At 44.2% G+C, this 26,337-nt stretch overlaps 1 protein-coding gene across 2 annotated transcripts in view; it reads left to right on the plus strand.

The window, feature by feature from the left end:
* The window catches only part of LOC124802669 (calbindin-32), a 717,374-nt gene that overhangs the window by 304,537 nt on the left and 386,500 nt on the right, over positions 1–26,337 (plus strand). For both annotated transcript variants that reach the window (XM_047263581.1, XM_047263582.1), the window contains exon 2: positions 3,047–3,132. In XM_047263581.1, the coding sequence (XP_047119537.1) occupies positions 3,047–3,132 (86 nt within the window). The remainder of the gene's footprint in view (positions 1–3,046; positions 3,133–26,337) is intronic.

The following is a 26,337-nucleotide window of genomic DNA, read 5'->3' on the forward strand; positions in this document are numbered from 1 at the left end:
ATGACGGTTTGGATGTACCGTGCACTATTCAGTGTCCCCTCGACGATCACCAGTGGTGTACGGCCAGTGTAGGAGATCGCTCCCCACACCATGATGCCGGGTGTTGGCCCTGTGTGCCTCGGTCGTATGCAGTCCTGATTGTGGCGCTCACCTGCACGGCGCCAAACACGCATACGACCATCATTGGCACCAAGGCAGAAGCGACTCTCATCGCTGAATACGACACGTCTCCATTCGTCCCTCCATTCACGCCTGTCGCGACACCACTGGAGGCGGGCTGCACGATGTTGGGGCGTGAGCGGAAGACGGCCTAACGGTGTGCGGGACCGTAGCCCAGCTTCATGGAGACGGTTGCGAATGGTCCTCGCCGATACCCCAGGAGCAACAGTGTCCCTAATTTGCTGGGAAGTGGCGGTGCGGTCCCCTACGGCACTGCGTAGGATCCTACGGTCTTGGCGTGCATCCGTGCGTCGCTGCGGTCCGGTCCCAGGTCGACGGGCACGTGCACCTTCCGCCGACCACTGGCGACAACATCGATGTACTGTGGAGACCTCACGCCCCACGTGTTGAGCAATTCGGCGGTACGTCCACCCGGCCTCCCGCATGCCCACTATACGCCCTCGCTCGAAGTCCGTCAACTGCACATACGGTTCACGTCCACGCTGTCGCGGCATGCTACCAGTGTTAAAGACTGCGATGGAGCTCCGTATGCCACGGCAAACTGGCTGACACTGACGGCGGCGGTGCACAAATGCTGCGCAGCTAGCGCCATTCGACGGCCAACACCGCGGTTCCTGGTGTGTCCGCTGTGCTGTGCGTGTGATCATTGCTTGTACAGCCCTCTCGCAGTGTCCGGAGCAAGTATGGTGGGTCTGACACACCGGTGTCAATGTGTTCTTTTTTCCATTTCCAGGAGTGTAGTTTTAATCTGTTGCAGTCTGAAAACTGTCTACCTAAGCCATTTCTCCTCTGTATCCTCATATCCAGCATCGCTAGTACAAGAAGAAAAGCAGAGGAGCTTCTTTGAAGTTTGGAAAGAAGGAAGTACAAACAGTTCGGGAGTGTCAGCTAGATGGGCGTGTTTAACTGTGAAAAGTAACCAGCCACTTATTTCTAACGTCTGAGTACGCTTCCGACTAAGGAGACGAAAATATTTGCGACAGAAACTTTCCTTAGAACACGGGCTTATTCCAACAAAAGCGAAATCAAGAAGGAAACATCGAAAAACGCTTGTCTCACATTAAGCTTTTCATTGTTTTTTTTTTAATAACGAGTACGAAATTTACTCTTCTCTCTTTGTTTTCTAGATACACGTTGTCCATCACAAATACACAATTATTATAAAGTACAAGATGTCAACGTAAAACGTACATGATTTGCAAGCGCAATTATAAAAGGCCTATGAGGCATAGATACTTGGGTCTGAGGCGTCGTGCAAAGATATTCAAAAAGCTCCGTAGAGAAAATTAATACAGCTCTGCACGAGCTCCTTTCTCAACCCGTAAAATGTGCAGACGACAGCTGTCAAGCCACGTCCGGACAGTCGTGTTTGGGGTGGTGCAGGCTACTGCATCCACATTGACCTTGTAGAGATCGCCAAGGTGAAGTACAGGCTAGACGTACACAACAACCTTCACATAAACCCACAGGAAGAAGTCCTGAGCGGATATGTGGTGGCCACTTGCTTGGTCCATCGCGTTCCATCCATCGCTATTGAAATATTCTGTCTAGCAAGTCACGAACATGCAAACTCCAGTGCGTAGGTGCATCGACCCACTGCAGAGAAAGCTAAGGAACAGAGAATTGTTCAGACATGTCCAGATAAACAGTTCCTGTTCCTGTTTGCTCAATGAAGAGAAGTGGTCCATTTTTGCAGTCTTTCATCGGCGCACCCCACACAAAATCGTTTTCACTGTCTCTGACACGTTCCCGAAAATTGTGAAGGTTTTCAGCTGTGTGGGTTTTGCGAAACCCAGATGCGAATGTTGTGTCGACTAACCTTCTGAAACGTGCTGATGGTTGCTCCGTCAGAGAAAACGACATTTTCGAGATAGATGGGCGGTTTTGTCCGACTATGTCCAACACCTCAACAGAAAATTCGAGACGATGCTGCAATTCGTTTCGCTTCAGTGCTTGCGCCCTTTGAACTATGTAAGTGTGGAGAGAAGCTGGAACAGCGCGACTGCCACGGTCGCAGGTTCGAAACCTGCCTCGGACATGGATGTGTGTGATGTCCTTAGGTTAGTTAGGTTTAAGTAGTTCTAAGATTAGGGGACTGATGACCTCAGAAGTTAAGTCCCGTAGTGCTCAGAGCCAATTGCCCGATTTCAATCTAGATTTCGATATTTCTAAAAACGTCTTCTTCAGAAGGAGTGCACCTTGAAAATGTAAATAAACAGTTACAAATCAAATTAACATACATAACAAAGTAACAGAAAAATGTTTGTGAGGTGAGCGTACTCACTTGTTACACCACATATGGTAAATAATAATAGCTGAAGCTGAGCGGCTCTTGTAATAAATAAAACTGGTATAAAAACCAGAAACATCAGATGACAAGGCTTAAGACAGCAGCCAGATCACACTTAGCGAACGTCAGAATAAATGCACAAATGTATTCGCCCAATGATTAAGGCTCTTGTCAACATAAAATTATAACAAGAGTCCAAAGCATAAAATATCTGCATCACATAAGTACCCGCCACGCCAGAGACAAAGGCCAGCTGATCAAAGGTAGAGGCTGAAGCTGTAAGGAAAAATTGGGATGCAGAGGGCGCTAAATACGTGCGCGTAAGAACTACGCCTTGCTTGACTTATGTAACAGCATTTTACATAAAAGCAACAAAGAAAAATTTCCTCTACAATGCAATAAATTTATAGGTATACATTACGTATGAAATCGCTTATACATTTACTGACAGAGTTATACTCCCCTATATACTTGCATGTCTTATACGAAGAACAATTACATTATAACATATAATTTTTGTCATCAGCAAACATGGTACTGTCAGAGAAAGCTACATCGTATGTTTGTATGTTCCAGGAAACGGCTACATTGAAGGCACAGAGCTGGATGGCTTCCTCAAAGAATTCGTCTCCAGTGCGAATGCTACCGATGTCGGTCCTGAGGTGAGTCGAATCACGGCATAAATATTTTCATAGCACAATGTTTCAATAAAATAGTCTGAGTAAGCTTTGAAATTAAATACTACGCAGGACTTTCTGCTTGTGTGTATTCATTATTTATGAGACATAAAAATTACTGTAATTCACTTACGAAGGTGTGTCACACGATTATTTCGCATACTTAATATTGCAGGACAGCACGTATTTCTTACTAACATGATCAAGCATAGTTCTTGACTTTTATTTTGCAGAGAACTGTCCTTTCTCTGTATGAAACGTTAACTGAGCACTCAGTACAAACCGTGGCTGTATGAATCAACGACGCAGAATAACGACCTTGACTATTTCCTCAACTATAATATCTGGTGCAATAAATGTAAGTGTCGCGTAATGATATAGTATTTAACAAACCGGCTTAACATCCGATATTTAGTCTTTTCCATTTCTTGAACTAACGCTGACGATCCCCAAAATTGTGCTTGGTAATGAGAAATGTTTTCGTGTATTTGTGAAACATTTTATTCAGATGTGTTCTGATTGTCAGCTTACTTAGACTACCTACGAAGATACATGTGTCTTTTTGGCTGATACAGCTTTGAGAGTTATCTTTCGTTAACCGAAAGGAAAGCACAGTACTCGGAAAACAAAGCAGCAAAAAGAAAGGGGACCATATACCTAGGTGCAGAAACCTGAAATTCCTGGAAGCAAATCCAGCGGATATGCGGAACACGTTACGTAAATAAAAACTGATTACTGTTGTAGATATTTCAAATACCGCGTTGCTGAAAACCCCTGTATTTCACCAAAAGGATACAGCTGTGTTAAAAAGGACCATTACAGTAAACTTTTTCTGTTATTTACAGTTCACTGTGCAAACGGCACTCAATCGATAAATAAAGTCCCCGTCTTCTGAATACTTCCAAGCCAAAGCAAAATATTCTGAACGCTTAGGTGGAAGTTGTCACTTTATAGAAACAATTATTACTCAATTCGTAGAGCGCAGGCAGCGAACAGTAAGATTAAATCATCATTAAGAGAAATGCTGATGAATTGAGTTTGCAGGAAAAGAGCTTGCAGCAGGTGTCATAACGAGTTCGCTCTGATTTCCTCAGACTGGGCGCACAGATTCAATCTCAGCTCGACCGTAAGCCTTCTCTCTTAAGCGCAGACGCCGGAATTAATTTCTCTAGCGTACTAAATGAATAATTTAATACCTTTAAAAGAAAGTAGTCTGATGAAGTGTCTGATCTGCAATTCATTCCACGAAGAAGCAAGTGTTGTTATTATTCAAAGTATCCCGTAGCTGAGGCGTTCAAAACTCGGCTCATGAATACCATCTGGTTTTATAAAACTTAGAATCTCATTCAATGTCTATTCGGTTACCGAATTCGGCGTGGTGTACTACTTCTACACAGTTCATACGAATTATACTAAAGTATGCACGTATTTGTATGCAGATATGTACGTATACATGTACTAGTGTATTTTCCACATCTCCTCTCAAACCACTGGATCCACAAAACTTGGTACACATATCATATTCTGTCTGGAAATTATCACTTTGCGGGTAAGAACCACCCACCTACCAAAAGGGTCGGGGTTCTGAAACACCAATGTAGCCCAAGATGCAAGAATACACACACTTTAGGCGGCCAGTATTTGGGAATGAGAGCACATACAGACTTGCAACGAGCTTTATACATAATTTCGAACCTTTACGAAATTCTCTGTGACGATCCCAACGAAACAATGAAAGGAAAAGAGTTTCCGCTTACTACAATTTCGCTGTTCATGCGGTAAAACTGCGTATTTACTACTAAATGTACCGTGGCAAGTTTTGCATATAGTATTCACATATAACTCTGAATGTACCTGGAAGAATAGTTTTGGAGATATGACGTCAAATACTGAGATTCGTGAAAATCTCTGGCACCATGTATGGCGTTTTATTTTATTACTTCCTTGCTACTAACTTTATTCCAACACGTTTCGAAAGACAGTATCCACATACGCCACTGAATTTACCTGAAAAATTTATCATTGTACAGCACGCAATTCAGGGGATACGACATGATAAACACTGATCTGCGTGAAAATGAAAATGCAGGGCGAAGTTCTCTAGACATACAGGTGAAATATGTGTACAACTACGTCTGATATTGATACGTAGTGGTATGGGAAAACTTAACCAAAACGTAGGGTAAGCAGAGTTCAAAGGCTGCAGGGAGTGAAAGCGTAGACCCAAATGAGGTTACAATACAATTTTGTAAACTCCAGGCCTGAAGGGCCGCTGAACATTCACAACTGTAATGTCAGAATGACAACCATAAGATTCAACGTAAGGAGATAATCACGGTCTGAAGGATCCAACACCTTTGATTAATTATTGGCCAATGTAATAAGTTAGTCTAAGGAATGACTTTAATCATTCGGCCAGAAGGGCTAATCAAATATAACCACAAATGCTGTTTTGATAATGCTACAAGAATGGAAAATCAACAGTTTTGTTACTTCGTCCAAAGGAGCAGTAAAGACCAAAAGAGAAATTCATATACCAAAGGTTTTTTTACTGAAACAAGCTACCAAGATAAAATTAATAACCAAAAAAGGGTAGTGACGTCGCCACTCGTCCCGCAGGGCCTGAATATCAGTAGTAATTAAATATTTGAGAATGGTTGAAGTTAGTGAGTTAGCAATTAAAACCAGCCCGTACTCCTCACCACTAGGAAAAATTTACAATCAGCTGTGCTAGGACTGCCTGCTTTAGCAATATGGCACAGACCAGCAGAACTAGAAACTTCAACGTGGCGAATCGTCCACATAGGGCATGACAGCATCTCTCTATAAAACATAAAATAAAAATTCTTAAACATTGAAACACATGGTTCAAAATGTAACGCCTATCTAGGCAGGAACTTTTAATGACGCCCACTGACCTTCGTAAATCTCCGACTTAGTAAATGTGACGGCCAGTACTAAATAATAATACCACTCAACAAATTGTAAAATACAAGATCGTTATCGCACTTGGGTCAGAATGAAATTTCAACCACAGATAATATTTTAGGTTCAGTTATTAAGGTACAAAGAGTTAACACTCTTTTTTAGTGACAGTTACACTTGACAATATAAAGCCTGAGCCTACTAAAATTGCGAAACACCATGGCACACGACCTTAGAGCAAAACACACCATACGACGCGGGCAGAAATTTAGTAAGACACATCAAATCAAGAAATTGTCACCGTTAGTCCAGAAGGCAGACAAGCATTCGGCGACAGGTTGCAACCAGCACCAACTGGAGTTGCGTCAATCACCCCAGTTCCGCCATAGCAACGCGGACACGCCGCGTCAACAGTTGCCACGCCGAGCTTCCTTATCACACAGCCCGTCCAGAACGACAGCCGCCGTCCCGAGTGCACACGCTCGTAGCAATCACGTGCGTTCACAGTAAGTTACACCACCTTTCCCGCAATATTTCGCTGCCACACAAACGGAAACTAAACTCCCCGTCTCACTCCGGCAGCAGCACTCGATCGTCTCGTCGTCAGTAGGTCTCTCCCTAGAACGCAGCGCCCTCCGAAATTTAAAAGCAAACGGACCAATCGCGGCAGAGCAAAGCCAAGGCTCCGGAAGACGACACACCACACCTAGGCAAAGATGAAGATGATACGGTTCAGAAATATGTCAGATGTTTGTGAAAGATATTTAACATGCCGCGCGGGGTAGTCGCGCAGTGTAGTGAGCCTTGTCACGGTTCGCGAGCGCGGCTCCTCCCGTTGGAGGTTCGAGCCCTCCCTCGGGCATGGCTGTGTGTGTTGTACTTAGCGTAAGTCAGTTTAAGTTAGATTAAGTAGTGTGTAAGTTAAAAGACCGATGACCTTCGCAGTTTGGTCCCATAAAACCTTACCACAAACTTTTTTCCAAATATTTAACATGTGTGTATGTGGGCAAAGTCACGTTTAAGAACTTTCGTAAACCCCTGGAACGATTTCAATCAAATGTGGTACACATATTACTTGCAATATGGAAAGAAAAATTGTAGGGGGAAGAACCAACAACCTCCTACTGGGCCGAGTGTGACAACGTGGAGAGCGATGTGAGGACGAGGAGATGCACAGACAGAAAGGTAGGAGGAGGATATAGGCACAGATGGGAGGAGTAGCAGATGGACAGAGATAGAGGAGGAGGAAATGGGCAGAGAGATGGGAGAGGAGGAGATGGACAGAGAAAGGAAAGAAGAGATATGGAGACAAGGGGTGGATATGGAGACAAGGGGTGGAAGAGAGATGGAGATGGATGGTGAGGGGGTGAGGAGATGAACGGAAGGAGGTGAAGGAGGATATGGACAGAGAAAGGGAATAGCAGGAGATGGACAGAGGGCCAACTGGAGATGGACGTTTTAGGATATGGGCAGAAAGAGGGGGTAGTGGAGATGGACAGAGAGAGGAGAGGAGCAGATGGACAAGTAGAATATTGGAATAAATACATACCTGGGCAACGCCAAGTATTCAGCTAGTCCTACATATTATCAGCTTTGGCCTGTCGTTGTTGTCGAGCGGTTCTAGGCGCTTCAGTCCGGAACCACGCGGCTGCTTCGGCCGCAGGTTCGAATCCTGCCTCGGGCATGGATGTGTGTGATGTCCTTAGGTTAGTTAGGTTTAAATAGTTCTAAGTTCTAGGGGACTGATAACCACAGCAGTTGAGTCCCTTAGTGCTCAGAGCCATTTTTGATTCTGGCTGGGTAAGTATTACAGAGCCTTCATTTCTCGTAATTTACTTTAAACTTTCCAGTATTGCTACCACTTCCGCTGACACCATCGGCTGTTGATTAATACGTACTTTCCCCTCTCTTCTTTCTGTACCAAGCGAGATTTCGCTGTGGTTAAAATGCTAGATGGAGGTTCATATCCAGGAGTTCTATGATTACCACAAATCACTTAAGGTGAATGGCGATGCAACATGTCCACTCCAAATTGCTTTGAAAAACGTGTCGAAGTGGGCTGGTTGCTACAGCCTAACAGTTCACGTGGCAGTTGCGGTTGAACGTATAGCCTTCAAGCACAAGTCGCTCAAGTTCAGCCCACTTATCCTGCATTCTGTAATAGTCGTGTCCGTCTCGCAGACGATCCCGCATGATTGTAGGTCCACTGATTACAGTCCGCAGATTACACCCGTCGTCATTGCAACGAGGATCAAGAATTCTTTAAGTAACGTGAGCGATTTGGTAACTTTTTAGGACACCAGAATAATTTATTGCCTTGATACGATTTGACCCAGTAAACTGCTTCACACTCAGAATGCAAAGACTACGCATTGGTTGAAAACACATGTCGCACTGTGTACATGCAGATCGTCCTTGTCCTAGCCCTCCTTCCCAAAAGAAATTTCCAATCTTAGTTTACAAACATGGTATTCCAAACTTAACCTGCCAGGAATGAACCGACGAACTCTACTGTCAACAGTGAAATCACTCCACGAACCTTGTGTCCAGCTATTTTGGTGTATCTGTTCTCCACTTTGAGACAATCAGCGGCCAGGAGCGGCAACGCTTACTTTTAAAAGCGAGCAGTGAACAATCAGTGGGAGAAGAGAGAACATATTTCTCTGTAACATATGTTTCTGTGGTGTCAGCCACAAACCTTGTCCGTCATCTCATGCCACCAACGCATCCAGGGCATGATCACGACGCATCACGACGCAATATGTATTGCACATTTGGGTTTATGCCATATCGCACTATGTTAAATTTTCTGAATGGGACAATTAGATACAAATGTTAAAGCGGGATGATTTACTTTCTCATCATTCGCAAAATAGACGACTAATGACTTCGTCGTTGACAAAAGTTGCATCCTAATCTTCGATTCCTGCATTCCTTATTTCTGTATTATCCCAAGAGGAACTCCCAGCTTTAACATAGTCTTAGATCCCATTCTTCTCGGCCTTCGAGGTTCTCCTGTTAATCACAACCGCTGCCACTAGCGGAGACTCATCAACGAGCTACATCAGCGCTGTACGTAGAATTCTTATGAAGCTTTTAGTTCGACAAATTTAATTCATTACTCGATTGAAACAAATTCTCCATGCATACAAAAGCGGTTAAATACAAATGCGGTAACTGATAGTTTCACCTAAACATGCTCCTCATTGTAGTGAATATTTTGGTTATCACCAATTTCTCCACGCTCAGCTACTGCAGAATTGTTGAATGCATAGGAAAAACAGCTAACAGAGCATCTCTGCATCCTCTCATTGTTTGATGCAGGTTACATATAGATTACATCTCTGCGAACCACTGCGAAGTGCACGGCAGAGAATACCTCCCACTGTACCAGTTATTACGGCAACTTTCCGTTCCATTCAGGTATGGAGCGTGAGAAGGATGACTGGTTAAATGCCTCTGTTGTAATTAATGTAATCTTTTCTTCACGATCTCTGTGGGAGCGATACGTAGTAGGCTGATGTATTTCTGTAGTCATTACATAATGCCGGTTCTTGGAAGTGTGTAAGCCCTTTCGGTATAGTTCACATCATCTTAAAACGTCTGCCAGTTCAGTTCCTTTTGCATCTCCGTGACACTCTCCCACGGGTCGAACAAACCTGTGTCCATTAGTCTTGCTTTTCTCTGTATACGTTAGTTTCGTATGGCATAGATCCCGTTCACTTTAGCAATAGTCTACGATGAGGTTGCGAGATACGGAAAGATGTCAGTTAGATTACATGAGATTCCGAAATCAGATATTGGATTGTAAGGTGTATACAGGAGCAGATATAGACCAAGATCACAGATTAGTAATGATGAAGATTAAGTTGAAATTCAAGAGACTAGTCAAGAGGAATCAATGTGTAAACAAGTGGGATAAGGATGTCTAAGGAATTATTAGAACAATTTGTTTACATCGATTAAAATCGTTGTGAGGCACAATTACAGCCATATAGACGTTTTATCGCACCATGTTTCGGTTGTAGGGCACCGCCAACGATAGGAAATTTCATCATATGGGGGAATAAAAAGTGGAAATTAGCGTAAAGTAACAAAAATGTATATTAAGGCGAACAAGCCATCTGATGAAGAACCTGTCGGTTCGAAACCGTTAACGGCGTCATTTATATAAACAAATAGCATTATAAAAAGTGTCTTGTTGCTGTTATCTTCTCTGCAAGAGTCAACGTGTATAGTTACTTTGGATTCGTACGCTCGAAGAAGGGATGCATCTACAGCGCGAAGTGTGCACGCGTAAATTTAGTATTACACTGTGTCACACCTTTCTGTAGTTACTTATGCCACATTCTAAATAAATTAACTACTAAATAAATAACGATTAAGAATATACACGGAACGCACTCTTTCTTCGCGAAATTCATTTGTGATACATGGGTGGGTAAGAAGCGTACAACTTTGAACATCGCTGACGTTTGCAGCAACCGTACACACAAATTTAAAATATATGTAAAAATCTGCCAACCGGTTGCATAGGTTTTCTATATACCTTTACCAGGTTTCGTCACCTCTAAGGGTGACTTCATCAGACGGTAAGGTAATTACCTAAAATGAATATGAGCGTAACTAACACACCAGATGATCTCTGTGCCCTAGTTATGCAGACTTTCTTTTCAAATTTTGTGTCATACAATGAACTGATGTTCTTCATTACGTATGTAATTCCCGTCGTATTTAACTCTGGATCTACCTGTGCTACGTAAAACGTAGCGAACTTCGTACTATTTTATCCCGTTTGAAGCTCATTTATAAATGTTACTCAATAATTTGTAAAATTAATTTTTGTTAAAAGTCATATTGGCTATGCGTATGATTTACTTCAGAAAATGTGTAATATACAAAATTGTTTTGCTCACGTTAATAGTGGCCCGCTTGTGGCACGCCCTACATTACGTTTACTTGGTAGCGTGAGTAGTTGCCACGTAGTCAGTATCCACACACCACACAGGTGTTACTTATGTTTTAATGTTTGACATTTTGAAGAGCATTATGTCTTATGTTTTAGTGTATGACTTGAGCAACTCAGCTCTTAAAAAACTGTACATCTTTGACGATTTGTTCTTCATGTAAGTACTATTTGTTTTACACTCGTTTACATTAATGTAAACTTTTATTAGATAAGATATTTACCTGAATATTCATTTTAGGTAATTACCTTACCTTCCGATGAAGTCACCCTTAGAGGTGACGAAACTTGGTCAAGGTATATAGAAAACCTATGCAACCGGCTGGCAGATTTTTACATATTTTTCAAATCATTTATGATACCTTCTTGGTTTATCAGGAGGTCAATGGTGCTATATTGTTCCAAAGTTTCGACGAGTTTCCTACTCTTCAGCTTCAGGTTGGGATGAAAACCTTACAAAAACACGACGCCACAGCTCAGGCGAAACTGTGATAAATTTCATCATCCATTAAATAACTTTCATTTACTTGAAGCTCACATTTATTTATTTATTTATTTTTTTTTATTTATTTATTTATTGTTCCGTGGGACCACATTTAGGAGAAGTCTCCATGGTCATGGAACGAGTCAATACATGAAATTATAACACGATTGTAGAAACACATAAAATGAAACAAGTCGTTAGTTTAAATAAAGAAAATCAAGAATGTAACACTGGAATTTGCTTAATTTTTTATCTCTTCCAGGAGCTCCTCGACAGAATAGAAGGAGTGAGCCATGAGGAAACTCTTCAGTTTAGACTTAAAAGTGTTTGGGCTACTGCTAAGATTTTTGAGTTCTTGTGGTAGCTTATTGAAAATGGATGCAGCAGAATACTGCACTCCTTTCTGCACAAGAGTCAAGGAAGTGCATTCCACATGCAGATTTGATTTCTGCCTAGTATTAACTGAGTGAAAGCTGCTAACTCTTGGGAATAAGCTAATATTGCTAACAACAAACGACATTAAAGAAAATACATACTGTGAGGGCTATGTCAAAATTCCCAGACTATTGAATAGGGGTCGACAAGAGGTTTTCGAACTTACACCATACATAGCTCGAACAGCCCGTTTTTGAGCCAAAAATACCCTTTTTGAATCAGAAGAATTACCCCAAAAAATAATACCATATGACATAAGCGTATGAAAATATGCGAAGTATACTACTTTCCGTGTTGAAATGTCACTTATTTCAGATACTGTTCTAATGGTAAATAAAGCGGCATTTAGTTTCTGAACAAGATCCTGAACATGGGCTTTCCACAACAGCTTACTATCTATCCGTACGCCTAGGAACTTGAACTGTTCCGTCTCGCTTATAACATGCCCATTCTGTCTGATTAAAATGTCAGTTCTTGTTGAATTGTGGGTTAGAAACTGTAAAAACTGAGTCTTACTGTGATTTAGCATCAAATTATTTTCCACAAGCCACGAACTTACTTCATGAACTACATTATTTGATAATGTTTCAATATTACACACAAGATCCTTCACTACCAAGGTGGTGTCATCAGCAAACAGAAATATTTTTGAATCACCTGTAATACTAGAAGGCATATCATTTACATAAATAAGGAACAGCAGTGGCCCCAGCACCGACCCTTGGGGAACGCCCCATTTAACAGTGCCCCATTGGGACTGAACATCATTACCACTCTCAATATTGCGGAGGATTACCTTCTGCTTTCTGTTCTTAAAGTAGGAGGCGAACCAATTGTAAGCTACTCCCCTTACTCCATAATGTTCCAACTTCTGCAGTAATATTTTGTGGTCAACACAGTCAAAAGCCTTCGTTAAATCAAAGAAAACACCTAACGTTCTCAACCTTTTATTTAATCCGTCCAAAACCTCACAGAGAAAAGAGAATATAGCATTTTCAGTTGTTAAGCCATTTCTAAAACCAAACTGTACATTTGACAGCAAATTATGTGAATTTAAATGCTGCAGTAACCTTGTATATACAAGCCTCTCGATAACTTTAGCAAACACCGATGGCATAGAAATAGGTCTATAATTGTCAACATTATCCCTGTCTCCCTTTTTATAAAGTGGCTTCACTACCGAGTACTTTAATCGGTCAGGAAACCGACCACTGCTAAAGGAAAAGTTACAGATATGGCTAAGTACTGAGCTAATATACGTGGAACAATACTTCAGTATTCTGCTAGATACCCCGTCATATCCATGAGAGTTCTTGGTCTTTAGTGATTTAATTATTAACTCAATCTCCCTCTTGTCAGTATCATGGAGGAGCATTTCAGGTAACAGTCTCGGAACACTTTTTTCTAAGAGCGCTATATGATTCCCTGTTGGGACTAGGTTTCTATTTAGTTCACCTGCTATATTCAGAAAGTGATTATTAAGTACTGTACATATATGCGACTTATCAGCAACACGGACATCCCCACTACGCACTGATTCTATATCCTCGACCTGTCTCTGCAGACCAGCCACTTCCTTTACGACTGACCATATGGTTTTAATTTTATCCTGAGACTTAGCTATTCTATCTGCATACCACATACTTTTTGCCTTCCTAATAACTTTTTTAAGCACCTTACAATACTGTTTGTAATGGGCTGCTGCATTTAGATTTTGACTGTTTCTAACGTTTTGATATAATTGCCACTTTGTTCTACAAGATATTCTTATCCCTTTAGTCAGCCACCCAGGCTGCCTGTTTGTGCTAGTACCCTGTTTTAAACGTTCTAACGGAAAGCAACTTTCAAAGAGCACGAGAAAAGTCTTGAGGAAAGCATTATATTTATCGTCTACTGTATCAGCACTATAAACATCTTGCCAATCTTGTTCCTTGATAAGGTTTACAAAAGTCTGTACAGCAACTGGATCAGCTTTCCTAAAAAGTTGGTAACTATATTTAACATGTGTTGAAGCACAAAAATCTTTTAGACTTAAAATTTGTGCATCATGATCTGAAAGGCCATTCACCTTTTTGCTAACAGAATGCCCTTCTAATAATGACGAATGAACAAAAATATTGTCTATGGTTGTTCTACTGTTCCCTTGCACTCTCGTTGGAAAGAATACGGTTTGCATAAGATTATATGAATTAAGGAGGTCTACCAGCATCCTTTTCCTTGCACAATCACTTATACAATTAATATTGAAGTCACCACATATAACTAACTTTTTGTATTTCCTATAAAGTGAACCAAGAACCTCCTCTAGCTTTAGCAAAAATGTTGTGAAATCGGAGTCTGGGGATCTATAAATAACAACAGTAAGAAGTTTAGCTCCACTAAATTTAACCACACCTGCACAACATTCAAACACCTTTTCAGTGCAGTACTTTGAAACATCAATTGACTCAAATGGGATACCGTTTCTCACATACATGGCTACTCCCCCACACCGCAAAGAGCTCCTAGAAAAGCTGCCAGCCAACCTGTATCCTGGTAAAGGAAGCCTCTGAATTATCTCCTTATTTAAGAAGTGTTCAGATATACCAATAATTTCAGAGTCAACATCTATAAGCAGTTCACTAACTTTATCTCGAATACCTTGTATATTTTGATGAAATATACTAATTCCCTCATTAATCGGATACCCAAGCTTTGTAGAAAGTGGTTTCTTTGTTAGAGAGACTTCCCTTAAGCAGGAATACCTATCAGCTGACTTCAATCTAAAAAAGGTACAGCTCTAACACCCACAACTACCGGAATTTTCCCATGAGTGATCCCACCACCCCCACCTATGCTGTCACCTATAAGTTTTGCCAACCTCCCCTTCCCATACCTGTTGAGGTGCAGGCCATGTCTAGTGAAACCCGTCCTACTGATAGACTCCACCGACACCACTGAAATGTGACTCATGCCTTCTGTCATCAGCGCACCCCCAAGTCTCATGTTATTACGCCTGACGGCTATATTAAGATGAGGCCGATCGTGACGCTGAAACAGTTCCACGAAATGCACATTCGTGTTGCCAGTCTGAGTGGCTATCTTTTCCAGGTCACCATCTATGTCATACTTCCCATCCCTATCAATACTATTACCAGCCCCACCCACAATCACTACCTGATCCTCTTTAGTAAAATCCCTACATAACCCCCCTATGTTAAAAGTCACCTGAGCCAATCCTGCATTAGGCTTCACAACGCTGGTGACCTGGTACTCACTCCCCAAAACTTCCTGCAACTGCTGGCCTACACCTCTACCATGAGAACTACCTAACAGCAGAACCTTCTTCTTTCTCTTAGACTTTGCAACTGTCCTAGCCACCGTAACTGCTGAGGTCTGCTGCATACTTCCTACATCTACAGCTACTAGAGATTCCTCTCCACTAGACTCTGACAGTTGGTCATATCTATTACAAACACCAACAGTAAAACTATCTGAAAATCTCCTTCTCCTAGCAGATCTCTTGCCAACAGCCAGCTCCCATTCCCCAACCCCCTTCTCCCTCCTCATCCTATCTAGCTCCTCCTGTGCGTTTTTCAACTGCACCTGAAGGGCACAGATCTTCTGTTGATGGTTAAAAAAATTGATTGTGCAATTAGGGCTTTACCGAAGGTATTTAAGTGCTGCAAGTGAATGGTTGTTTTGAAACGAATGAACGGGTGCGGGAGCCTGTGAACTACCTGTGGGTGTCTTGAAGCACTGAGATGAGGACCGGAGTGGTGTAAACACTCGGACGACGGTGAGAGAGAGGCATTTGTTAGGCGGCGGCCGCAGTGTTCCGCTCTGTTTTTGTGTGCGTTGTGCGTGGTGTGTGTGTGTGTGTGTGTGTGTGTGTGTGTGTGTGGCGGGCGGAGTGCGCGCGACAGCTGTCAGCGTGCCGCCTCAGCGGGCAGCCCCTGTGACAAATAACCGATAACACAGCGCCGGCGCTTTTGCTTTCTCTGCCGCCGATACTCGAATTGTCCGCTCCTTTCTTCTCGAAACAATACGTGCATGTTTCAAAAACGTACACCTCGAAAGCATTTTATACCACACATTTTCTACTTCACGACCTGCACCATCGTTTATTCACTACTGTCCATTAAAATTGCTACACCACGAAGATGATTTGCTACAGACGCGAAATTTAACAGACAGGAAGAAGATGCTGTGATATGCAAATGATTAGCTTTCCAGATCATTCACACAAGGTTGGCGCCGGTGGCGACACCTACAACGTGCTGACATGAGGAAAGTTTGCAACCGATTTCTCATACACAAACAGCAGCTGACCGGCGTTGCCTGGTGAAACGTTTTTGTGATGCCTCGTGTAAGGAGGAAAAATGCGTACCATCACGTTTCCGACTTTGATAAACGTCGGATTGTAGCCTAACGCGATTGCCGTTTATCGTATCGCGACATTACTGCTCGCGTTGGTCGAGAACCAAGTACTGTTAGCAGAATGTGGAATCGGTGGGTTCAGCATGGTAATACGGAACGCCGTGCTGGATCCCAGCGGCCTCGTATCACCAGCAGTCGAGATGACAGCCATCTTATCCACACGGCTGTAACGGATCGTGCAGCCACGTCTCGATCCCTGAGTCAACAGGTGGGGACGTTTGAAAGACAACAACCATCTGCACGAATAGTTCAACGGCGTTTGCAGCAGCACGGTCTATCAGCTCGGAGACCATGACTGTGGTTACCCTTGACGCTGCATCACAGACAGGAGCGCCTGCGATGGTCTACTCGACGACGAACCTGGGTGCACGAATGGCAAAACATCATTTTTCGGATGAATCCAGGTTCTGTTTACAGCATCATGATGGTCGCATCCGGGTTTGGCGACATCGCAGTGAACGCACATTTGAATCGTGTATTCGTCATCGCCATACTGACGTATCACCCGGCGTGATGGTATGGGGTGCCATCGGTTACACGTCTCGGTCACCTCTTGTTCGCATTGACGGCACTTTGAAGAATGGACTTTACATTTCAGATGTGTTACGACCCGTGGCTTTACCTTCATTCGATCCCTGCGGAAACCCGTTTATTTCAGCAGGATAATTCACGACCGCGTGTTACAGGTCCTGTACGGGCCTTCCTGGATAGAGAAATTGTTCGACTGCTGCCCTGGCCAGCACATTCTCCAGATCTCTCACCAACTGAAAACGTCTGTTCAATGGTGGCCGAGAAATTGGCTCGTCACAATACGCCAGTCACTACTCTTTATGAACTGTGGTATCGTGTTGAAAGTGCATGGTCAGCTGTACCTGTACACGCCATCCAAGCTGTGTTTGACTCAATGCCCAGGCGTATCAAGGCCGTTATTACTGCCAGAGGTGGTTGTTCTGGGTAATGATTTCTCAGGATCTATCCACCCAAATTGCGTGAAAATTTAATCACATGTCAGTTCTAGTATAATATATTTGTCCAATGAATACGCGTTTATGATATGCATTTCTTCTTGGTGTAGCAATTTTAATGGTAAGTAGTGTATTTTAACTCGTCGCCGCTGATTGCGCGTAATGTTCCTATGAAGCTGACAGCAGTGATTCCCTCCCATTCCTTTCCTTTCTCCAACTCCCCACGTTCAATTGCATTCATCTGCATTTCTACTTGGTGTAGCAATTTTAATGTCCAGTAGTGTACATTTACTATCTGAGTACCCAGAATTTCCCGAGTATGTAGGTAGTTTCTGTGAGTTACTACAGGTACAGATCATTCTTGGCAACCGGAATAAATTAATTATGGGATTCTTTTACCGAACTCTCAATTCAGATGATACAATTTCTGAAAGAAGGAAATCTCGAGTCTAATTTCAAACACGTAGCCGACTCACAAAATTATAGTTGGTGGCGATTTCAATTTATCCTCAATATGTTTGCGAAAACACGTGCTTAAATGCAGAGGTACGCATAAAACATCATTCTAAATTGTGCTAAAGGCATTCTCTGAATATTATTTCGAGCGATTAGTTCATGAGTCTACTCGAATAGTGAAATGTTGTGAAAACACACTTGACCTCTTTACAAAAAATAATCCTGAGGTAGGAAGTAGCGAGCATCAAAATGGATACGGGTATTAGTGAACAAAGGGTCGTCACCGCGAGTAACTCCCAAATCTACCAAAAATAAACGAAAAATTTACCTATTAGAAAAAGCAGGTAAAATTCGGTTGTCGCCTTCCTGAGAGACAATCTCCATTCCTTCCAAATTAACAATGTAAGTGTAGATGGGATGTAGCTTCAGTTCAAAGACGCAGCAGAATTGACAGCAATTGAGAAATTGATACCAGAAAAATTGCAAACGACGGAGCTGATACCCACGATACACAAAACAGGCCAGAAAACTGTTACGGAAGCAAAGAAAAAACCATATTAAATTTAAACGAACACAAACCCCAAAGGTTAGTAACCTTTTAGAGAAGATCGAAATTTAGCGCAGACTTCAATGCGAGACGCTTGTAATAAATCGAAGCGCCAAAGAAACTGGTTTGGGCATGTGAATTCAAATAAAGAGACATGCCGCGCGTTGTAGCCGTGCGGTCTGAGGCGTCTTGTCACGGCTAGCCTAGTCGGAGGTTCGAGTCATCCCTCGGGCATGGGTGTGTGTCGTCCTTACCGTAAGTTAGATTAAGTAGTGTGTAAGCTTAGGGACCGATGACCTCAGCAGTTTGGCCCCATTAGACCTTACCACGAATTTACAGAGACATGGCAACAGGCAGTATACGGCGCTGCAGTCGGCAACGCCTATATAAGACCACAAGTGTCGCGATTGTTAAATAGGTTACTGCCGCTGCAATGGAAGGTTATCAAGATTTAAGTGAGTTGGAATGTGGTGATATAGTCGGCGCACGAGTGATTGGACACAGCACCTCCTAGATAGCAATGAAGCGGGGATTTTCCTACGACCATTTCACGTGTGTGCCATGAATATCAGGAATCGGGTAAAACATCAAATCTTCGACACCGCTGCGGCCGGAAAAGGATCCTGCAAGAACGGGACCAACGACGACTGAAGTGAATGGTTCGGACTGACAGAAGTCCAACCCTTCCGCGAGTTACAGCAGTTTTCAATGGTCGGACACCAACAAGCGTCAGCGTGCGAACCATTCAACGAAACATCATCTGTATGGGCTTTCGGAGCCGAATGCCCACTTGTGTACCCTTCATGACGGCACGACGCAAAGCTTTACGCCTCGCCAGGGTCCTTCAACATCGAAATTGGACCCTTGATATGACTGGTGACATGTTGCCTGGTCGGACGAGTCTCGTTTCAAATTGTATAGAGCTGATGGGCGTTAATGGGTATGGAGACAACCTTACGGACCCATTGACCCTGCATGTCAGCAGGGGATTGTTCAAGCTGGTGGAGGCTCTGTAATGGTGTGGGGCGTGTGCAAAAAAATGGCTCTGAGCGCTATGGGACTTAACTACTGTGGTCATCAGTCCCCTAGAACTTAGAACTACTTAAACCTAACTAACCTAAGGACATCACACACATCCATGCCCGAGGCAGGATTCGAACCTGCGACCGTAGCAGTCGCGCGGTTCCGGACTGCGCGCCTAGAACCGCTAGACCACCGCGGCCGGCGGGGCGTGTGCAGTTCGAGTGATATGGGACCCCTGATACGTCTAGATACAACTCTTACGGGTGACACGCGCGTAAGCATCCTGACTCATCACCTGCATCCATTCATGTCCATTGTGCATTCCGACGGACTTGGGCAATTCCAGCAGGACAATGTGACACTCCACACGTCCAGAATTGCTGCTGAGTGACTCCAGGAACACCATTCTGACATTAAATACTTTCCCTGGCCACCAAACTCCCCAAATGCGAAATTTATTGAGCATACCTGGGATACCTTGCAACGTGATGTTCAGAAGAGACCTCCACTTTCTCGTACTCTTACGGATTTACGAACAACCCTGGGGGATTCATGGTGTCAGTTCCCTCCGGCACTACTTTAGACATTAGTCGAGTCCATGCCACGTCGCGTTGATATTATACAGATGTACCAGTTTCTTTGGCTCTTCAGTGTAGTTTCCACAGCGAAATGTAGTCTCGAAACCTGGCAGAAAATCCAAAGAGCCTCTGGACGTACGCAAAATATGCTAGTGGCAAGATACAACAATGCGATAGTAATGGAAATATCGTCAAGGGCAGTGCTGCTAAAGCGAAGTTACTAGACACAGTCTTCCGAAATTTCTTCACCAAAGAAGATGAAGTGAATATTCCAGAATTCAAATCAAGAACTGTTCCCAACATGAGTGACTTAGAAGCAGATATCCTCGGAGTAGCGAAGCAACTTACATCACTTAATAAAAGCAGATTGTATACCAATTAGGATGCTTTCAGAGTATGCCTATGCATTAGGTCCATACTTAACAATCATATAGGGTAGAACGGGGCTAATTACATAAGGGGCTATTGAATAAATGTAAGCCTTAGCGCATGCGCCGTGACAACAACGAAGGGGAAACGCCAATATGTAAGAGATTGTTCTTGTCGGAAGTCTTGAGTGTCCGGTGAATACGTCTATTTAGTATACTGACTACAGAAAGTAACTGAAGATTTATTTAAGATATAGAAGGTAAGTAATTCACAATTGGTCATCGACGATTTGTAAATCTGACATGGTATTCGCTAGGGATTTCCTGCAGTTATTAAGAAATAGAAGCAGTGAAAGAAGTTGAGCAATGATACTGAGTCCTTCCTTCGCCACACTGGCGACTGGTGCTGTCATCTGTTAGAGAACTGGGGAACTACTTCACGTTAGTGTTTAAATGCATTTTGGAGCTATATGAATAACTAAGATCGGGACTTTAAGAATAGATAGTGGAAACTGATTGGATGCTAGTTACAATGTATTTAAAAAATATCTTCTGTTTTGTAATATTACTGAAATTATTCGTTCATTTTCTTCAGATGGTGATGATCCATAAAAGGAAAGGACCAGTGGTAGATGAAGGAGACAGTTGAGGCAGCGATGAGACGTTACTATTAGAAGCCAGTGAAACTTATGGCGTGCCATTTACGAGGTTTTGCCGACATATGGAAAAGAAAAATATGGCAATATGGGTATCAGTAATCTTTCACCAAAAATATATGCATGTGGTGACCCTGCTGAATATGTAAATGCCATTTACGAGGTTTTGCCAACATATAGAAAAGAAAAATATGGCATTATGGGTATCAGCAATCTTTCACCAAAAATATATGCATGTGGTGACTCTGCTGAACTGGTAACAGTATAGTGTATTTGGGAGAAAGAGGATTCGAACTGACACAGAAAAATATGCATACCGCAACCTTCAAACAAGCTGTCAAGAACAACGTCAAACACCCCTGGAAATACATATCTGGAAAGGACTGGTGTGTTACATTCTGTAAAACAAAGACCCTTCCGTTGACAAACCCAGAGGGTCTCTCGAAAGCAAGAGCAGCAGCACTAATCCGAGAGACTGTGAAAGAGCACATCGAACTTTTAAATTAGCTTCTTACAGATTTGTCTCCCAGAAACAGTGTTGCCACTCAACAATAGATCTCCCGAATGTCATTCCAGAGAAAGGGGCAAAAGAGCTGCTTTCTTTAAACAGTGCTGAAAGAGATGAGAACGTTACGGATATTGCTTGTTGCAACGCAGCTGGTATATATTTACCGCCACTTGTTATCTTGAAGGGCCAAAGACACAAGTCGCAGCTGACGTTGTCCATTTCATGCATGAGTGAAAGTGGTTGGATAAATCAGCAAATATTTCTGAAATGGCTCAAACTTTCTCAAGAAAATAGAGTGCCAGGAAAATTACTTCTTATTTTGGACGGGGATATGTTACATTCTTCACTATCGGCACTGGAATTCTGCCTAAAGAATGAGATCGTAATGTTCTGTTTACCTTCATTCACTAAGCATGTGCTACAGCCGTTGGACAGATGTGTTTTCAAGACACACTACTTTGATATATTGACAAAATGGCAGCAAAGAAATCTCAACACCAAAATGGGCAAAATTCATTGTAATTGGATATTCAGTGAAGCACGGATGTCAACTGTGTCAGTCCGCTTAGCTGTAAGTGGATTTTCCGCACGGGGATCTACCCCTTCAACGTAGTCACCAGCGTTGTGTAGAACCCGTTGCCAGCGACGTGGAAGGCGTAGTATACCGTTACCAGAGCCTGTTCTGTTGATGGCGCGAATGGAGCGGTTCACTGCCTGTCAAATCTCTGGAAGAGTTCTGAAGCGAATGCCACGAAGTGGTTCCTTCATCTTCGGAATCAAATCAAAGTTTCAAGGACTTAAGTCCGGGGAGTATGGTGGATGGTACAGTACTTCCCAGTCCCATCGACCGAACAGTGCAGCCACAGCTTGCGCTGTAAGCGCCCTCGCATTGTCGTGCAAAATGATGGGTGGGTTGCGCAGAAAGTGTGGCCGCTTCTTTCGCAAAGCTGGTAGCAGGTGAGGCTGGAAAAAAAACCAAACAGAGCAGTAATACTGTGCATTGACGCACTGACGGTCTGCCGTGGAGGAGCGTAATGCGTTAGGATAACACCATCACAGTCGTACACGAGAATCACCATAACTTTACACCGCTCCATTCGCACCATCAACAGAACAGGCTCTGCTAACGGTATACAACAGCATCCACATCGTTGGCAACGGGTTCTACACAACGCTGGTGACTACTTTGAAGGACAGTAACAGGTTCAAACACGTAACACTTCTGTATCTGTTGTGAATAAATAGTTGGCATTATTTGAGTTTCAACCCTCGTATGTACACTCCTGGAAATTGAAATAAGAACACCGTGAATTCATTGTCCCAGGAAGGGGAAACTTTATTGACACATTCCTGGGGTCAGATACATCACATGATCACACTGACAGAACCACAGGCACATAGACACAGGCAACAGAGCATGCACAATGTCGGCACCAGTACAGTGTATATCCACCTTTCGCAGAAATGCAGGCTGCTATTCTCCCATGGAGACGATCGTAGAGATGCTGGATGTAGTCCTGTGGAACGGCTTGCCATGCCATTTCCACCTGGCGCCTCAGCTGGACCAGCGTTCGTGCTGGACGTGCAGACCGCGTGAGACGACGCTTCATCCAGTCCCAAACATGCTCAATGGGGGACAGATCCGGAGATCTTGCTGGCCAGGATAGTTGACTTACACCTTCTAGAGCACGTTGGGTGGCACGGGATACATGCGGACGTGCATTGTTCTGTTGGAACAGCATGCTTGATGACGGTTTGGATGTACCGTGCACTATTCAGTGTCCCCTCGACGATCACCAGTGGTGTACGGCCAGTGTAGGAGATCGCTCCTCACACCATGATGCCGGGTGTTGGCCCTGTGTGCCTCGGTCGTATGCAGTCCTGATTGTGGCGCTCACCAGCACGGCGCCAAACACGCATACGACCATCATTGGCACCAAGGCAGAAGCGACTCTCATCGCTGAAGACGACACGTCTCCATTCGTCCCTCCATTCACGCCTGTCGCGACACCACTGGAGGCGGGCTGCGCGATGTTGGGGCGTGAGCGGAAGACGGCCTAACGGTGTGCGGGACCGTAGCCCAGCTTCATGGAGACGGTTGCGAATGGTCCTCGCCGATACCCCAGGAGCAACAGTGTCCCTAATTTGCTGGGAAGTGGCGGTGCGGTCCCCTACGGCACTGCGTAGGATCCTACGGTCTTGGCGTGCATCCGTGCGTCGCTGCGGTCCGGTCCCAGGTCGACGGGCACGTGCACCTTCCGCCGACCACTGGCGACAACATCGATGTACTGTGGAGACATCACGCCCCATGTGTTGATCAATTCGGCGGTACGTCCACCCGGCCTCCCGCATGCCCACTATACGCCCTCGCTCAAAGTCCGTCAACTGCACATACGGTTCACGTCCACGCTGTCGCGGCATGCTACCAGTGTTAAAGACTGCGATGGAGCTCCGTATGCCACGGCAAACTGGCTGACACTGACGGCGGCGGTGCACAAATGCTGCGCAGCTAGCTCCATTCGACGGCCAACACCGCGGTTCCTGGTGTGTCCGCTGTGCCGTGCGTGTGATCAGTGCTTGTACAGCCCTCTCGCAGTGTCTGGAGCAAGTATGGTGGGTCTGACACACCGGTGTCAATGTGTTCTTTTTTCCATTTCCAGGAGTGTATGTATGTGCTTGCGTATGTATGTATGTATGTACTAAATCAGGGACCTAGAAACGACTGAGAGGTTTCATATCGCCGCAGTCCTCATTAGTTCGCAACCCTACAACAGGCCACAGCAGTCACCCAACCCACCGCCGCCCCACACCGAACTCAGGGTTATTGTGCTTTCGGCCCCTAGTGGACCCCCCAGGAACGTCTCATACCAGACGATTGTAACCCCAAATGTTTGTGTGGTAGAATAATTATGGTGTGCCGGCCGGCGTGGTCGTGCGGTTCTAGGCGCTACAGTCTGGAACAGAGCGACCGCTACGGTCGCAGGTTCGAATCCTGCCTCGGACATGGATGTGTGTGATGTTAGTTAGGTTTAATTAGTTCTAAGTTCTAGGTGACTGATGACCTCAGAAGTTAAGTCGCATAGTGCTCAGAGCCATTTGAGCCAATTATGGTGTACGTGTACGTGGAAACGGTGTTTGCGGAGCAATCGCCGGTACAGTGTAACTGAGGCGGAATAAGGGGAACCAGCCCGCATTCGCTGAGGTAGATGGAAAACCGCCTTAAAAACCATCCACAGATTGCCCGGAACACCGGACCTCGACACCAATCCACCGGGCGGATTCGTGCCGGGGACAGGCACTCTTCCTCGCTCGGGAAGCAGTTCGTTATACGGCGCGGCTAGCCGGGCGGGCAAGGTAATACTGAGTTTTCCAGCAACGCGAAGCTATGTTCTGTCTTAGCAGTCTGCCCAGTCTACGACGTCCGATATCTGTAATGAGGCGTGGCCGCCCAATCTCACGATGTCTGGACTCGGTTTGGCCACGTGTTAAAGACATTCGCTACAGGACACCTCGAACACCCGACAAGTTGTGAAATTTCCGAAATGCTCTTGCCGAGCCTCCGGGCCATCAGAATCTGCGCTCGGTCAAACTCAGATCTCGCGAATTCGCCATTCTACACACGGAGAGCACGCTCACTGACGCTAAATACACCGTGCGCGTGTCTGACTATCAGTCATTCCTCGCCAGGTGACACTGCTATCGCCTGGACGGGTTTATATCGATAGTAGGTCGGGCTTAGTAATAGTCTGGCTGATTATGTACATACAGGGTGACACCGTGGTGTTGTTACAAAATTTCCAGGTATGATGGAGAAGGATAAATGTATTAATCTGAGGTGCGTGTCCCTGTACAGGAAACGGCCGAGTCGAAAGCTATAAGCGAAAGCCCTTCTAACACCTCTGTCATTGGAATACACGTACATGTACTGTTGTTGCTAAAATTGTAGAATAGATAACATTCAGGGTTGGTAATATGGACCAAAACAAAAAAAAGTCCAGTGAAAATGGTCTCTAAACACATACCCTAATACTATGAGCACTTATTCAATAGAGGAGATGCTTCATACTAGCAGCTCCTCGGGTATGTACGAGGGCAGTTCAATAAGTAATGCAACACATTTTTTTTCTCGGCCAATTTTGTTTGAAAAAAACCGGAAATTTCTTGTGGAATATTTTCAAACATTCCCGCTTCGTCTCGTATAGTTTCATTGACTTCCGACAGGTGGCAGCGCTGTACGGAGCTGTTAAAATGGCGTCTGTAACGGCTGTGCGTTGCAAACAACAGGCAGTGATCGAGTTTCTTTTGGCGGAAAACCAGGGCATCTCAGATATTCATAGGCGCTTGCAGAATGTCTACGGTGATCTGGCAGTGGACAAAAGCACGGTGAGTCGTTGGGTAAAGCGTGTGTCATCATCGCCGCAAGGTCAAGCAAGACTGTCTGATCTCCCGCGTGCGTGCCGGCCGTGCACAGCTGTGACTCCTGCAATGGCGGAGCGTGCGAACACACTCGTTCGAGATGATCGACGGATCACCATCAAACAACTCAGTGCTCAACTTGACATCTCTGTTGGTATTGCTGTCACAATTGTTCACCAGTTGGGATATTCAAAGGTTTGTTCCCGCTGGGTCCCTCGTTGTCTAACCGAACACCATAAAGAGCAAAGGAGAACCATGTGTGCGGAATTGCTTGCTCGTCATGTGGCTGAGGGTGACAATTTCTTGTCAAAGATTGTTACAGGCGATGAAACATGGGTTCATCACTTCGAACCTGAAACAAAACGGCAATCAATGGAGTGGCGCCACACCCACTCCCCTACCAAGAAAAAGTTTAAGGCCATACCCTCAGCCGGTAAAGTCATG

This window comes from Schistocerca piceifrons, chromosome 6 (assembly GCF_021461385.2).
Source record: "Schistocerca piceifrons isolate TAMUIC-IGC-003096 chromosome 6, iqSchPice1.1, whole genome shotgun sequence".
In the NCBI taxonomy this organism is placed as follows: Eukaryota; Metazoa; Arthropoda; class Insecta; order Orthoptera; family Acrididae; genus Schistocerca; species Schistocerca piceifrons.